Source organism: Mauremys mutica, chromosome 17, assembly GCF_020497125.1.
Source record: "Mauremys mutica isolate MM-2020 ecotype Southern chromosome 17, ASM2049712v1, whole genome shotgun sequence".
Lineage (NCBI taxonomy): Eukaryota > Metazoa > Chordata > Testudines > Geoemydidae > Mauremys > Mauremys mutica.
In genome coordinates, this window is record NC_059088.1 from 28,920,448 (window position 1) to 28,934,719 (window position 14,272).

Here is a 14,272-nt window from a genome sequence, read left to right on the forward strand (position 1 = left end):
ACCCCCCGGGCTCTGCTGCAGAGCAGCTCAGGGACAAGCCCTCTCCTGCCTTTGCACGGTGGCAGAATCCAGTCTTGGGGCCCAGCCGGAGCAGAGCCCTGCAATGCCAGCCTAGCGTTCGGGGGCGGGAATCCAGCCCCACCTCCAGGTGCAGCACAGCTATTGCACACAGCGCCTGGAGACGGCAGCGGCACTAGGCCGCCAGGTGGGATGCTGCCCCCATGTGCGCTAGGCTGGATGCACGAAGCCAGCTCCCGTTCCCTGCCTACTCCCACCCCTTCGCTTTAAACTGCGGCTCAGTCGCGCTTTTGGGTTCTGCTTCTCACTCCCCCCTCCCACCCCGCAGACACGGGAGGGGGCAGCGCCAAGCCTTTACTCACCGGGTACGTAACAGGTCCCTTCATGCATGAGCAGCACCATGCAGTGGGTGGCGGGCAGGGTGAACTCTGCTTGCGCAGCGACTGGGCTCTTTGGAGTCTCTTTAGCCCCTTTGCATCATGTTCTCACCGAGTCATTTTCAAGTCCCCTTTGCTTAGCTCTGAAGGAGCCTGGTTTCCCAGTGGTTACAGTGGGACCCCATTAAACATACAGGAGTGGCTGCTGGGCGGCCACGAGGCAAAACCCTACCGCAGAGCAATAGCCATGGACCCTGCAGGGGGTCGAGTGACACCTTCTGCTCCAGCTGGCTGCGGCCAGGAGCCCCAGGCGTCAGCAGAGTTTTGCTGTTTTCCAAATGGCCTAAGCGTCCGTTGCTGGCACGCCTGGTCACCAGCATCTTCGTCCTGCTCCGAGCCAAGCGAGAACCAGCGGTGCTGCAGGAAGGGGTCTGTTTCGAAGGGAGGCTGTAACTGTTCTGACATGTAATAAAACTGCTCTTGGGCAGGACAGTCTCCGTCTTAAATAAGCTTGAGCTCAAATGTAACAGCAACCTGTGCTACGGGACCGCGCGGGGCAGGTGCTGCCCTCCCAGCCTCTGTTACCAGGACGGTCAGTCAGCCGCGCGCGGCACCTCGTGGAGACGTCCGTTAGCAGCACTCCCAGCACGATGAAACCCACAGGGCGGCGACTCGCATGGTCACAGCTGTCTGGCCAAGGGGGCTCCTTCACATCTAGCTGGGGGGCTCCTGACAAGGCCCCTGGGCTCGCCCACTCTGGCACTGCTCCCGGAGTTAGAGAATTACTCCCCGCCCCCACTCTCCGGGAGGGGGGAGCCCAACCTCTGAGCTAATCCCCAAGGCAGCCGGGCAAGGTTAGGGGCAGATTGTTAATGTGGAGGGTGATCAGCCACTGGAACCAGGGGACAGGTGGAGTCAATCTGGTGAGGGGTTCGGATCCAGCTTGCCGTGCGTTAGCCAGACACAAGTCACTGGGCTGACACTGCCTGGCCTGCGTCACCCAGGAGATCAGACTGGATGGTCCCTTCTGGCCTTTAAATCCATGAATCGCTCCCTTTGTGTGTGTGTGGGGGGGGTTATTCCCTGGGGCTATGCAGGTAAGTGCCCAGGGATGGACAGAAGGGTGCCCCTAGCTCCAGTGATGGCAGAGCAAGCCTGGGGCCAGGGACGACGTCACTTCAGAATTCACTCGAGAACTTTGAGGGGGGAGAGATTTAACCTGCCCCGGCAGAGCTGCTGCTCAGCACAGCCCGCCGTCCGGGGGCAGAGCCCCACTTGGTTATGAAATCAGCGCGGGACATGGTGCAGCCGTCAGCACTTGTCCAGCTGACGATCAAATATCTCCACCCTTTCCCTTCTGAGCGACTCCAGCTCCATGCTCGCGGCCATTTAACACCAGCTTTGGCCCCCCTGGTCGTGTCCCAGGAATTAAACACCCCACAGGGCAGAGCTGTCTAACAAGACAGAATTTTTTTTTATTTTTATGCGGAATGTTAGGACTTCAAATCATTGATACCGAGGGGCACTTAAAAGCAGACTTACAAAAATTAAAATAAAATAAAAAGGAGGGTTACAGTTCTCCCATGAATAAATTTACATTTGTTTCCATTCAGCTCCCCGGAGCCAGTGCGACAAGAGAAGGAATCCAACAGGACAGAAAAGAAAGGGGGTGGGGGTAGGAGGAGTTTGCAGGAGACAGTCCCCAAATGATGCACAACGGGAATTGCTCCGACCCGCTGACAGTGCAACTCATTACAAATAAAATAAATGGGGGCGGGGTGGAGACGGCACAAGGAGATGCCAGAACTGTGGAGTAAGAACAGGTCTGGGTCTCTCCAATTACTTCAGAGGGGCAGCCCGCCCCCTGGCCTGCCCCCAGCCTCCTGCACTGCAACGTCCTTGACCGCTCACAGCGCCACTCAATTCCGGAGCAATCCATTCGCCCCTTCCCCCAGGGCCAGGCTAACCCAGACTAGCTTCTGACAAAGCCCAGGCCAGCTCAGGCCAAACGCAACCGACCTCCAGAGCAAGCTGACCCCACGGCCCGGGGCCTGGGATTCTAGGTCCAGGCAGGCTGGATGGGACTGGGTCCATTAGCTGGGAGGCCTGTGCTTCCTCCAAGAAGGAAGAAGAAATGTGCTGGGCCTGCTAGCACAGCACTGGCAGGCAGCCCCACGCCCCCCATCCCCCAGGGCTGCCCAGACACAGGCCTGCAGAGAGGGCAGGTAGGCGCATAGCCACCAATCAGCGTTCCCAACACAGACAGAACCTGCCTTAGATCCCATCACCCACGAAGGCGTCTTAGATTCCTGCAAACAACCAAGAGGAGCGGCTGGCTGGGCCCGAGGCCTGTAGACAAGATAAAATTAATGACCGTTTCAAGGCAGGGTTTAAAACCAGAGACCAGGCTCTAAACGATCCCTGGTCCCACTTCAGTAAAAGGGGCTGTGCTGCAGCCGAACCAGCCGCGGGCTAGTCAGGAAACTGGTCCGAAGGGGCGTTTGGGGTGAGGAGGGCGTTTGGGGTGACGCGTGTCTTAGAGTGGTGCCACCCTACCTGGCAAGTCTGGGGCACCCCACCCTCGGGTGCCCCTCGCAGGGGGAGTGTCCGGCAGGGTTGGCCCATCTCAGCAGGACTCCAGAAACCAAGACCCAACCCTCATCATCAACAGGGTACCTCAGACGAGGCTACCAGAGCAAAGCCAGGAATACGCCTGCTAACTATGGAGATCCAGATCAGGTCGTACCTGCCATCTGCCATAGCCCTGAGCCCCTCACGGCTCGTGCTGTGCCCTAGGGCAGATCCCCAATGAAAGAGCAGTTGCAAGCGATCACCTTGTCTTCAGACCGATTTGTGCCCACCCAGCAGGACTGCTGGGAAGGAAAAGTCCCGGGGAGTTTGCCAATAGCTGCAGGAATCATCTTGCAAATCAGAGGGAAGTGTTTCGGGAGAGGCTAAGAGGCTGGGAAGTACCCACACACTGTTTAAAATGATCCAATCAAGACAACGCATCTGACAAGTGAAAAGCTGAGTCCCCCCAGCTGCTGTGATGAAGGGACACAGGAGCAGGCTTGCCTGTGGTTTCATTTAAATGCGTGGACAGTGTGGATTCCCTCGTCCAAACACATTCACATCTCCTCACCACCATGTGCCGAGTGTTGAAAGAATGCAATATGAACGCGGGAGTCCCTCCCCGCAGAATCAACATGTGCTGCCAGGATAACCAAAAGGAGGAGAGACCCAGGGGAATTCACAATCCTAGTCAACGCTACTGGCTCCATTTAAAAAAACAAAAAAAGAAAACAAAAGGAACACACAGACACACACACAGAGGGCAGCTCGTTACGCCTCGGCGAGAGAGAAGTTCTCCTCTTCCTGGGGTTTGCAGATCCAGCTCCCATAGCTCATCTCCTCCAGCGCTGTGAAGAAGTGCTGCTTGGCTCCCTGGTAGGCCGCGGCTGCCTCCTTGGCGTCCGAGTACAGTGCAAGGCTCTGCAGGTCTTTGCGGTCCGCCTTGGCACAGAGCTGCTGGAACAGAGTGAACATGCTCCTCTTGGACACGCGGGACACCTCGAGCTTTGGTCTGGAAAGGGGAAGGACACGAACAGAATGAGAACCCCAGGGAATGGAGCTGGGGCAAGGGGGATGTAGGGTGTGGTCCTGCCGTCGGATCCGGGCGGGCAGAGTCTGGGCTGTAACCGTACCCGAGGGTAACAACAAGCCACGCGATGCAGCAGCTGGGATCTCCAAGTGCTCCGCACACAGCAGCTACGCCTTGCAGCGCCCGGGGGACCCTCGCACGTGGGCAGAAGGGAAATGGCCACCAGAGATCACCAGCAGAGTCAGGAACAGAACTTAGGAGGCCCATGTGTGGACAGGGCAGCTCTGGGGCAGTGACTGTCTTTTGCTCTGTGCCTGTTCAGCACAATGGGGCCCCCTACACAGGCCTGGGCCACAACCGACAAGAACATTTCACAGGGAAAATCTGCCTCCAAAGTGTTTAAACGTTTCCACTCCAGCGACAAAGAGCGGCTGCCGCAGTGAAAGCACAGCGCTCCGCCCCTTGCGCGCCATGGCTTCCGTTGGACTTGTCGGAGTGCTCTGGCTACCGGGGCTGGGAAACGAAGGCCCCTTGGCAGGACTGCTCCGTGTGTGGGAGCGACTGGAGCCGCGTGCCCAGTGACTGAGACCAGCTGGCGGAGAGTCTGTTCTGACTGCGACGAATCCCCGTTTTAGCTGGGGTTGGGGCTCCAGGCCCCCAGGTCCTCCCACACCACAGGGACAGCACAGAGAACCGGCCCCTTCACACGCTCCCCTAGAGCCAGCCTCTGGCAAGGCGTCAAAGCTCTTCGCTCACCCGTCGACTTTGCCTTTTGTGCCATCCAGGACTTCCACCTCGCTTCCGTCGGCGAGACACCAGTTCACACTCGACTCCTTGGTCTTGCCCGTCTGCCTGGCGGAGTCGTATACGCTAACTCTCCCCACCTAGGTGGCCAGAGGGAGACAAGAGGGTTGGCCCAGCAGACTGTGTGGCACATGCACACAGCTGGGAGGGGTGCCTGGTTCTCAGCACTGGCAGGCGGGCAATGCCGCTGAAGCCTCTCACCTGTGGCCCCACTAGCGACCTGCCAGCTGGAGTGCCCGGCAATTGCTTTGCATTCTAGCTCCCCCCACCGGCAAAGCATTTATGATGTTTCTCAATCTCAGCTACGCCACGCCCCCCCAATTCAAAGATCGCCTCGCGACAGCCCCTCGAGAGAGAGAGACGGGTCACCGGGGCTCTGGTTAGACCTGGCATGCATGGACTCTGGAGAGTCCCCTGAGTCGTGCCCAGGCACCATTGTATGCACAAAGGTCTCATTAACTGTTCACACCTGGCCAGATGTGGCAGTGGGCTGAAAGACAGGGAAGCCCAGAACCAGTCACTATGATCTGTCTGTCCTGAGCCAGGTCTCTGGTCCCACAAATACCAGAAGGAAGTTAAACTTTCCTGCTACAGCTGGAAGGTGGCAGGTCACTGAGCATTAACCATCCGGCAGGTAGTCTACCGAGTCCCACTAATACAGAATGCACCAGTGCAGACGGCTGGACCCTTGTGCAGAGAGGAGAGAATGGAACCATTAAGAGCTGCCAAGCCTATGGTACCTCAGGATGTTTAACACGATACGGAGCCTGGAGACCTGCTTCAAACGTGCTCCCGTCTCTCGACATGCGGCAGCAGATTGCACGTGTCAGGTGACCCTGGCTGTATAGGTAACCTGGGAAAAGACACATGCAGGCATTAGGAAACAGAGCGGCTGCATTGTTAATGGGCAGGCAGAAATCTGAGAAGATGCACCGCTCTGCTCAGAAAGCCTGAGGCGGGAAAGGTTCAGGACAGCAATTTTCCTACCACTAGACATGTCCTTGGTCATTAACATGTGAAGGGTTCAGTTTTACAGACTGCAACATTTGTGGCCATAAAACATTTACAGGCAGCTTCGGTCTCCCCCTCGTCCTCACACATCCAAACCAAGACCCAAGGATAAAATCCCCACGTATCCCCGTGGTTAAAATCCACAAGGTCCCATGTGTTTCCTAACGGTGCAGCTCTGCTGGAATCGACATTTTACCCTTCGGTTCCCACGCTCCCGCTGAATTTCTTTTCCATTACTGCAGTAAGGAGGTTACTGGCACTTGGCGTACGCAACCCAGCTCCTGAATGCACTGAGAGCACAGTGCGCCCAGGGTTTCCTACCGAGCGTAACGGAGCTGAGGTACACTGGCTGCATGAAATGCGACAGCAACGCCCCTTGCAGGCCAAGCACGTTCCAGCGCAGGATTTTGTCACTGCAGGACATGGTGCGCAGCCTCTCCCCATGCTGGATCCCATCCCATGTAGGCACAATGTCACTTGACTCCACGGGAATTGTGCCTTCCCCTGCGGGAGAGGAAAGGAAAGTGAATTAGCAAAGAGCAAGCCAGCCCACACGGCTACAAACCTCCCTGCCACCAAGGGCGCAGGCCACGCTCCACGAGCTCCCTGCAGTGAACATGCACACCTCTGAGACGGCATGACCCCACGCAGACAGAGGACAACATGCTCCTGCATGCCAGGTTCTGCTGGGCAAGCTCTCGTGCCAAGCAGAGAGAGAGCTGGGTAGACTAGAGAGAGGCAGGTTGTGCTTGGAAAGGAGGTCGGTGCCACATGAGCGTGGATGCTGGATTCACACAAAAGCACTGAGGGCAGAGCGTGACTTTCCACCTACACAGCCCCTTGCCCGCCCCCTTCACCCACCCTCTAACCCTCTTGGTCTTCACCCACTATATCCTCAGGCAGAAACAAGCACAAATGGGAGAAAGGCCTGCAGGACGACGACACCTCTCCAGTGCCTAACCCCATGGGTGCTCAGACTCCCGGGGATACACGCTAGCCCCCTCTCCCACCTCCTGCGGCTCTCTGTCCGACACAGGAGAGTGGAGGGTCTGGTCCTCTCCTAGAGAGGTAGCTGCGAAACGCCTAGCCCTTGGCCCCAGGGCTCTGATTCTCCAGATCACGTTACCATGTGGAAGAGCTTAATGGAGCTAAGCCCCGCATCTGGCCAGGGGTTACCAGCAGGGAGCACTTCCCGCAGCGGATCCTCCATGTGACTGGAAGATACAGACGCCGGCATTCTCGGCACTGCAGCACGCTCGGCACGAGGGCTCTTGAGGCTTTGCAAGACTCACCATTCTCCACCTTGGTGCGCAGTTTACCCTGCTTGGGATTCTCAAAGAGAGGCTGATGCTGGCTCTCCCCCGCCGTGCTTGCCTGGTCACTGCAGGATTTATCGAAGAGGGCCCCATCTCCACACGGCGCCGTGCTAGAAACAAACCAACAGCCCCTGTCGAGTTAGTGTAAACCCAAAGGAGCTGGAAATAACGCAGGCTATGCGAGAGTGCCAAGCCTGCGTAGGAGAACAGTTACTGCACTGGGGGAGTTTGTTATTGAGGTTTGCTCTAGTCACTTCCACTCCAGACCTGTCTATACGTGCAGCTTTACATTTACTTCCCGAGCTCCCGGCGGTGTGGGAGGACACACACATTACAGATTTAAAGCCCTCGGAATGCTATAGAAGAGTGAGGTATCATCAGCATCATTCCATGACAGTGTGCACCATGCAGCCCTCTCAGAAAGGCACTGCAACCCCTGCTCTCTAGCACCCAAACCTATCGGTACACGGGGACTGGGAAGGTCAGGGGACAGCCTGGGGCTCGTGCCCATAAGGAGACCCAGATCAGCCAGGGCAGATTAATGCGGCGGCCCCAGCAAGGCTTAGCAGCGCTATGCGCCGTGCAGACCTGACGTAGAGGTGAAAGGTAACGTCGGCTTTTATTTTGAGCCTGTTTTCTCCTGCTGACTCAAATATGCTCTGTTCTGTGGAGGAGGGATCGGCGGAATCGTACTTCATCAGCTCGCTGTAGAGAAACCTGGAAACAAACATGATGGGTCAGAAGATGGCCTCGTTCCAGAGATCAGAACCACCCCAATCCCCACACGTGACCAGGACAGGCAGTGCCCCAACTGCAGTCTCTGTGGAAGATGGAAAAGAGCTCCAGTGAAACACATGATGTGGTTAGCTGTATCTGTTGGTTTGGGCACATGAGGGCAGGAAACCCAGGAGGGCTTTCAGCCCAGAAGCCAAGGGCTGAACAGGTAACAGAGCTCAAACCCCCTGCAGGTAAGTGGAGAGGGATACTTGTAGGAGAATGTGGGATGCTACAGTCATGCAAACCCTTCCTTGTAAGACAGTGTCATTGTGCTTCACAGCCAGATAGATGTTGGCAACCACGGCTCCTAGACACCAGAGTGTTCTCTGCAGAAACCGACATTGGCTGTGCTCCTGGAGAGGGGTTTGCCTGCTAGGCAGAGGTCCGGGATAATACAGGCAGCTGGGTGTTCCCTTTCGTGCCTTTCTCCTGAGACTCCCTCCAAACAGAGAACAAAGATTCCCCCGTCTCTCACCTCACGAAGCCTCGTCGGGAAATGATTTCTGCATGGCAGTCATTCACAGTCTCTCCCTTCAGGCTCAGCTCCTCCCCCTTCACGCAGCGATTACCTAGAGGGGAGGGGAGGGAGGGTCTCACAATGCCAACGCACGGGTGGGCTCCTCTGAAAAGGCAGTGTTTGATCTCACCAAGTCTTACTGCTCTGGGCTCCTGAGCACCATGGCCCCAGTTACCGGGGATCATTATCCCAGCCAAGTCCGTTAGAAATGAACAGGACTGAATTCTACTCCACACAGAAATCACTTGCCTCCTTTTATGAGCAGCACAAATCTAGAACTACCCTGCTTGACGCCAGTGTCCCTTCAAACCTTGAGGCCTCAGTTGCCCACCCTCTGAGGGGAGGCAAAGCAGTGCCAACCCCTAAGGAGAGGGGGATTTAGAAATCTAAAGCTGAGGGAAGCCTTAGGAGACCGTGCTGTTTGATGCCAGGAGGGAAAATCCATGCGCTGATGCACAGGCTAGCGTCTAGCAGTGCAAGCAAAGATTACGAGCGATACAGCTGAAGGCATGTTCGCTTTGTTTTCTCCTTTTGTAACTAGATCACTGGTGACACCGTGGGAACGTTCTTTAACCGCGTAGGATGTTGAGAGGAGACCGTGTCCCACTCTCCCTGAAGGGGCCCATAGGAATGGCCAGTGCCTACTTCTAGTAAGAAACGTATCTAGCCAGGGAGTCCGAGTTCAATGCATGCTGGAAGCAGTGGCTCATACCCGTGCCAATGCTGACCACAACTCCCAGGCCCTCTTCTCCTCGCCTCATGATGATTGCAGCCAGGATCTTCCGTCCGAGCAGGCTGTGCTGGATGCGAGCAGTGAGGGCGTTGAAGCGCTGGTGGCTCAGCATCGCTATCTGATCATGCAGGGTACTGCCGCTCACCGGGAGCTGGAAGGGGAACAGAACACCAGCATTGCTAAGGGATCACACGCAGGTCATTCACTGATGTAAATAAAGACTCAAGAAGGAAGCCAACCAGAAAGACAGCCGTTCAGTGGGAGGGCAGAATCCAGAGGGCACAAATGCCAAGGGAAAGAGCAGGTGAGTTTGCCATGGGCTAGAACAGCACAAAAGGCCAATGCAGTTTTGGGCTGCAAACGCAGAGATTACCACGGCATGGAGGGGACACCTCTTTAGAGAACTCTGCTGCACCCCCACTCGGCTCTGAGCCCCGCATCAGTGGATAGTCTTGCTTCCTGACAGCAAGGTGCACTGGGGTGAGGAACAGTCTCCGCAGGGAAGGAGAATGTTTAAAACTGAACAGTAAGAAACAATTCTGCCCCAGCTCCCTGGGACTTAGCTAGTAGGATTTCTCTGTCACCAGCGCCTAAGGAATTCTTCCTCTGGGTGCTTGTGGGAAGAGTGTATGGTGTGCACCTGGCTGCCTTCTCTGGCACTGCTCTGAATCCGCTTTTACTAGGCAAGATCTCATCTGCCAGGATCAGCTCTGCAGCAGGGAACACACATCTTAGGAGATCGCAGAGCTCAAAGCAGGACTCAGAATGGCACAGAACTGGGACAGCAATTCTGCCAGAATTAGCTTTGTTCACAGCCCCTTTGGAGCTGCCGTGCGATATCTGAAGGTGCCACAAGGCGGCGTAAGACTGACTGAACTTGGAATGCAGAATCACATTGTGTGCTCTTGCTCTTACCCACAGGACCATGCTTCAGCCGCTCATGGATCAGAGTTTGGGGCTAGCTCAGTCCAGCACCAGATGCTGGCAGGAGGCAGGGTCAGAGTAGGTGTGTGTCTAGCACCTGCCAGGAAAGGATAACAGACCCAGCTTGGCCCTACCTTTACAAGTCGCTGATCGGCAGGGGGTAGCTTTGGGACAGCGCTCCAACCAGACTGAACAGCAGAAGGACAAGTGACAGCCTAGCTCTGGGGAGAGAGAAATTACCTCTGTGATGCTCGGTCCTTCGGTGCGCTCAGCCTTCTCCGTTTCCCCAATCAGGACTCTGAGTGCTGCATCAGCCGCTTCCTGCTTGCCTTGCTTTTTGTTGTGTGCAGTCACGGCTGGGAACCAACGGCCTCCCACCTTGGCTTGGTAGACAAACCTGCAGAGGGAGCAGCAGCATGTCACTGGGAGAGCAATGTTTAAAAACCAAGTGGTTTTTATTTGTACCTGCCAGCTGTAGGGAGGCAGATGACGGTCTGACAGTAGCTAGCTCTGTTACCAGCCTGCAGCTTTCACCAGGAATTTGCTATCCTAGGCAGGAGTCTGCGCCTACTTCAGGACGGCACAGACGGTGCCAGTTTTGTCACGGACATTCACAGTGACTTACTTCGGATCGTGAGGCGGTCCCGTCTGATCGATCATTTTGAACTCTGCTGCAAACCCGTTGGAACGGGCGTATTCCAGCAGGCCACTGACGGGATTGGCATTGAGGTATTTGATCAGCTCCCCGACGCCTTTGGCTTTTGCTGCCTTTGACTCATCCAGATTCAGAGGCTGGGCAACAGGCGGATCCAGGGACGGCTCGCTTGGGACCTCTCCGGAGGGCTAAAGAAGAGTTAGACAAGAGGAGCCAGTTAAATAGTTAGGAGTCCGTACTACAGCAGGGTAACTGCACACAGCCAGCCCGGGGTAAAATCCTACTGGAGGGAGGAGTAAAGGATGCAAGGGTGTTTCTACCTGTTCCGGGAAGAACTGCCCCCCAGCTTCCCCACGGAGGATCTTCACAGCAACCTCAGCTGCCATCTGCTTTGCTCCCTTCTTGCTGTTGGCTACCACCGCGGGGAACGTCTGCTCACCCACCTTCACGCAGTATTTGAACCTGGCAGGATGTTACACCATGAGAAGAATGTTAAAGCAGCCGCTTCAGTCTGCTCTTTGCACCAACTCCCAGTTCAAGTCGGGCTAAAGATGCACAAGGAACATTTCCAAGTTATCAGCAGTTTAAGAGCATCACGGTGACTGGATGCTCCAAAAGCACTGGTGTGGCACTGCCACGCATGGTATTCAGGACTGGCCCCTGAGCTCCGAACCTGTCCTTGGGTTGGAGACGCCCAGCCTCCCAGGAGGAAGGCATTCCTTGACCTCTCTCTGGGGCACACAGGGCCTCGGGGGAGCCAGGTCCACACATCCTTGAGCAAGATGAGCACTCAGGTAACACAGTGAAGTGTATGGGAACCTGGACAGATGGGGTAACGTGGCTGGTTCCTCCGACTGGAGAGGAAATAAAGAGAAGAATCCCTACCCACCCCCCCAATTAACACGATGTGCCATACTTGGGGTCATGGGGTGGTCCCTCCTGAGACAGCAGCTGGAATTCACACGTGCTCCCTGATTTCTGTCCATATTCCATTAATATGCTGATGGGGTTCTTCCCGGACGACAAGTTTAGCTGTGCCACTGCAGACGGAGGCTCTGGTTCTGGGCATGCAGGCTACAGTGAGATACGGAGAGGTGACTAAAGCACAGATCTCAGCCGAGCTCCCACTCACAGGCTGCTGTTGTCAGGCACTAGCCCAGGGGCTAGTCAACTCGGAGATGCTAACTACAGGACAAAGCCAACCCGGCCAAGAGAACGAGCACCACATTGCATCAAGAGCATGGCAGCTTCACATCTGTGGTGCTGCTTCCGCACCCCTTTGTGAAAAGAAGCCACTTTTGCGACAAGCAAGAGAAGCGTGGGGCCTTTGGTGGAACGTTCCGGCCCTTCTGGGCAATCCCCAAAGAGCACCTGAGCGTGCCAATTCCAGAAGGAGAAGGGCGGGTGCCTCATACAGGCTTGACAGAGTTTGGAATCACATTTCCTTTTGGGAAGGGACAATCTCTAGCTCCTTTACATCACCCTCCCCTGACAGCTAGTGCTGGGCCAGCCTGCCCCAAATACTGTCTGCCTTGTGCTGCATCTGTGAATGGCAAATCTCAGCAGCAGCAGAGGACAGCTCTTTTGGGAGAGAGGGGCTACGAACACGGGCATCAAGGCCCTGATTTCAGCCTGAATGTCGCCCAGAACAAACAGCGTGGGACTCACCAACTCTGCTTCCGAGCTGTCTGGGACAAATGACTCCTCCCCTTCCATGCCATCCTCCCCCTCGTTCTCAGCTTCGCGCATCAGGATTTTCATGGCGTTGGCAGCTGCCTCCTGCTTGGCCAGTTTTTTGCTACCTGCTTCCGCTGGTGGGAACCGGCGCCCGTTTATCACGGCCTGGAACTTAAATCTTTGTAGAGGAAGAGACAAGGACAAACCTGTGACTGGTCACCCCAGATACCAGCCTGCCCCTCCTGCACTACGCCTCTAGCCTAGCTCTTGGAACTCTAGTGGGAAGGAGCCGCTGGTCCCCGTGGTGCGGAAGCAAACGGGTGACGGCTGCAGAAAGGCCAGTCTTTGGGGCAGGCCTCCAGAGGCTTCATTTTGAAGTTTACACAGCCTTCCACCGCAGATGTGGTGGCAGAGACCCCAATGAGTTTAGCCCTAATGCTGCAGAATGAATCTCCTTGGTCCAGAGGCCGCAAGAGTCATTAACTCATGGGCTGTTCTCGCCGCACAGAGTGCAAATCCAAGACAGTCTCCGGCACGGGGGAAAGGAAGGTTGAAAGCCAGTCTGGCAGCAGTTTGTGAACCGTCACATCTGTGCCTAGTCACTTTGGGTCAGTTTGTCCCTCAGACAGGATCTGACCTGCCTGCCAACTCTCTGCACAGCATCTTTGCCGGGCACTTCCTCATTTAAATCTTTTGTCTTTGACAGATGTGCCTGCCTCTCTCTCAGGGGCAAACCCCAATGACAGCTTAGGCCAGCTAGATTCCTTTTTGGCACCCAGCCTTTTGCAGAGGCGGACTCCTCTCAGGAAAAAGCAGGTTGAACTGGATCTAGGGGCAGGCTGTTGGGGCTAACTCCATTCAGACCTTTCCCTAAAGAGAAAGCCTGGATTTGGTCTTTGGGAAGTAGGTCGGTTTTCCCGTCTAGTGGGCCTATTGACGTATTCCAGTGTGGCATAAACGGTGCCTTTCACTGTCACATCAGTGCCCAGGAATGGCCACAATATCAAAAAGTATCCTCAGCAGAGTAATCATAAAAGCCCAGAAAAAAATCCCATTCTGTGACTGCAAGTGCCGTGCTCCACCTTTGCTCGTAGGGACAGAGGATGCTCCGAACTGCCACACCAATGAGACGCTTGCAGCGAGTGACGAGCTGCAGAGCTGCTAACACGGGGCTCCATGAGGTTAAATTCCAGCAGTGCAAATGGTGTTGGGATCAGAAAAGAGACCTAAGGGCCCAAAACCATAGGAAACCTGGAGGACATTTCTCCCCCTCCCCCCAGTATGTTGCTGCAGAGGATTTCCCACTCCTGGGCAGAGACATCAGCTTCTGTTCATCCGTCTTCAGAGGGAACTCTCTCTCTAGAGCAGGGGTTCTCAAACGGGGGGTCGGGACCCCGTGGGGGGCCGCAAGGTTATTACCTGGGGGGAGCACGAGCTGTCAGCCTTCACCCCAAACCCTGCTTTGCCTCCAGCATGTATAATGGTGTTAAATATATAAACGGGTTGAACTCAGAGGCTTGCTATGTGAAAGGGGTCACCAGTACAATAGCTTGAGAACCGCTGCTCTAGAGGTTATTTTCCTCTATTTCCCCTGCCTTTACTGACTTCCCCTCATTTTACTCTTATTCCAGTCCTTCTAGAGGCAACTCTAGAGTCAATGGGAGTCACGCCTGTGCAACTGAGAGCAGAATTGGGCCCTTTAGACTCTCAGCTGCTTTCGATTTCCTTTCCAGCTGAACCATTCAGCAGTGTGAAATGGCAGGAAGGACAGCACTGTGGGTTCCTTTTCTGTCCTGCTCACTGGGGACTGGGGGGTTTCTGAGGGAAAGAGCTGGTTGTTTTGGTAAACGGTCTTTCCTGTT

At 55.5% G+C, this 14,272-nt stretch overlaps 1 protein-coding gene across 5 annotated transcripts in view; it reads right to left on the reverse strand.

The window, feature by feature from the left end:
- Nucleotides 1-1,846: 1,846 nt before the first annotated feature.
- ADAR (adenosine deaminase RNA specific) overlaps nucleotides 1,847-14,272 on the reverse strand; it is a 30,884-nt gene continuing 18,458 nt past the window's right edge. For all 5 annotated transcript variants that reach the window (XM_044990977.1, XM_044990981.1, XM_044990976.1 and 2 more), the window contains exons 3-15: nucleotides 12,402-12,588; nucleotides 11,650-11,807; nucleotides 11,054-11,195; nucleotides 10,704-10,921; nucleotides 10,319-10,475; nucleotides 9,134-9,305; nucleotides 8,380-8,473; nucleotides 7,716-7,844; nucleotides 7,104-7,237; nucleotides 6,133-6,315; nucleotides 5,541-5,653; nucleotides 4,753-4,880; nucleotides 1,847-3,978 (exon numbers count right to left, since the gene is read on the reverse strand). In XM_044990977.1, coding sequence (XP_044846912.1) covers nucleotides 3,738-3,978; nucleotides 4,753-4,880; nucleotides 5,541-5,653; nucleotides 6,133-6,315; nucleotides 7,104-7,237; nucleotides 7,716-7,844; nucleotides 8,380-8,473; nucleotides 9,134-9,305; nucleotides 10,319-10,475; nucleotides 10,704-10,921; nucleotides 11,054-11,195; nucleotides 11,650-11,807; nucleotides 12,402-12,588 — 2,056 coding nt within the window. In that variant the 3' untranslated portion in view covers nucleotides 1,847-3,737. The remainder of the gene's footprint in view (nucleotides 3,979-4,752; nucleotides 4,881-5,540; nucleotides 5,654-6,132; nucleotides 6,316-7,103; nucleotides 7,238-7,715; nucleotides 7,845-8,379; nucleotides 8,474-9,133; nucleotides 9,306-10,318; nucleotides 10,476-10,703; nucleotides 10,922-11,053; nucleotides 11,196-11,649; nucleotides 11,808-12,401; nucleotides 12,589-14,272) is intronic.